The 1,609-nt window shown below is 58.2% G+C and overlaps 1 protein-coding gene across 1 annotated transcript in view; it reads left to right on the top strand.

Annotated features, from left to right (window-relative positions):
* SSH1 (slingshot protein phosphatase 1) overlaps nucleotides 1–1,609 on the top strand; it is an 18,430-nt gene that overhangs the window by 16,360 nt on the left and 461 nt on the right. Inside the window, exons 15-16 of the mRNA XM_010142484.1 lie at nucleotides 1–242; nucleotides 672–1,606. Of these exons, the coding sequence (XP_010140786.1) occupies nucleotides 1–242; nucleotides 672–1,606 (1,177 nt within the window). The remainder of the gene's footprint in view (nucleotides 243–671; nucleotides 1,607–1,609) is intronic.

Below are 1,609 nucleotides of genomic sequence, written 5' to 3'. Positions count from 1 at the left end.
CCGAGCCGCTGGCGGAGCTGAGCAGCTTCACCGAGAAGGAGGTGAGGAAGAAACTGGACTTCAACTCGCGGAAGGGAAGGATAGTGCTGGGCCCTGGGGACCCAGGGGAGGACAGCGTCAGGGAGGAAAACCCGATGGAGAAGTGGAAGCGGCGTTTGTCCACACACAAAGAGGAGAGCAGGCTCAACAGAGAGAACCTGAATAACAACAACAGCAAAAGGAGCTGCCCAGAGGATTTTGAGGTGCGTATGGAGGTGGGACGTAGGCACTTAGCGTGGCTGACTACTGCAAGTGAAACTGCTCTTCTCATCTTCGTAGCCCAGTTTCATTTGACTTGGACAAAGCCTTTCATTCCATGATGAGCTGCTTCCTTTTCGAAGTGCTTCTGAACATGGCTTTGCTTGCCCAAGCTATGGAGTTAGATGCCCGAGAGAGAGCGAGTGCCCCGTAACGTGCTTTGGGCAACTCGCTTGCATGACCCTCGCTGCACCCGGTAGGTATTCTCCCGCCTGCTGGCAAAGCGTGTGGCGTCTGTTCCTGCTGCGAGTGGGAACAGCCGTCGCTTTGACGCTGCTTGGCTGTAAATACCCCTCGCGGTCTGTGCCTCTCGCTCTGCTGGTCCTGCGGCCCATTCCGTGCACGTTGACCCGTTTCTGTTCTCTTTTTCTCAGCACGACGCCGTGTTTGGGATCCTCAGTAAGGTCAAGCCGTCCTATCAGTCCTGTGCTGACTGCATGTACTCTGCCGGCAGTTTGTCTCCCGACCCCTTCGGGGAGCAGTGCGACAAGCTGAACGCCAGCGCCGCGCGGCGCACCGGCACCATCTGCACGCAGCCAGCCCTCCTCTCCCACCTCGGCCCCAGCCTGGCCAACCACCTGCCCAGCCCCAGCAAGGTGCACTCCGAGGACATGATCAGGGCGAAAAATAATGAGGCTCCGCTTCCTCTGTCGGCAGCGCCGGGCACTTTGGAAGCTGGTCCATACAAATCGCTTGATCAACACTGCGGTGTTTTGGAGAAAGGGAAAGATGCGCCAAAATCCCCGGTCAGGACTCTGCTGCCCCGCAGAAACTCGCACTGCGACAAGAGCCTCCTGAACGCCGAGGTGGTGAAGGAAGAGTCTCTAGCCAGAAGGGACAGCAAACCTACCAAGGACCTGAAGTACTTGCTGTTCAGCAAAGGCCTGGAAAAGCCGAGTGCCACCAGCTACTTGATGCAGCATCAGGAGTCGCTGATCCAGCTGCAGAAGGCAGGCTTGGTCCGGAAGCACACCCAGGAGCTGGAGCGGTTGAAGAGCCTGCCCTCGGACGCCTCTTTGTTGCTCCGAGAGAGCCCCCTGAGCAGAGGCGACTCCAGCATCGTGGAGGAGAGCGAGGATTTGGTTTCGCACCACAGCCTCGTGCCTCTTCTGGGACCAGCTCCGCTGCTACCCGCAGATGCAGAAAACAATGCGGAGAAGTTGGAGGTGAAACGCGTCCTGGAGGGGATCTCTCAGAAAACCTCCACGCCTATCGTGTGCCGCTTGGAGCACACGAGCAGTTTCACCAAGGACTTCCTGAAGACCATCTGCTACACCCCCTCATCCTCCCGGAGCTCCAACCTGACGCGGAG

The sequence above is a fragment of the Buceros rhinoceros genome, unplaced genomic scaffold (genome assembly GCF_000710305.1).
Source record: "Buceros rhinoceros silvestris isolate BGI_N320 unplaced genomic scaffold, ASM71030v1 scaffold23678, whole genome shotgun sequence".
Lineage (NCBI taxonomy): Eukaryota > Metazoa > Chordata > Aves > Bucerotiformes > Bucerotidae > Buceros > Buceros rhinoceros.
This window is presented reverse-complemented; position numbering and strand designations above follow the sequence as displayed.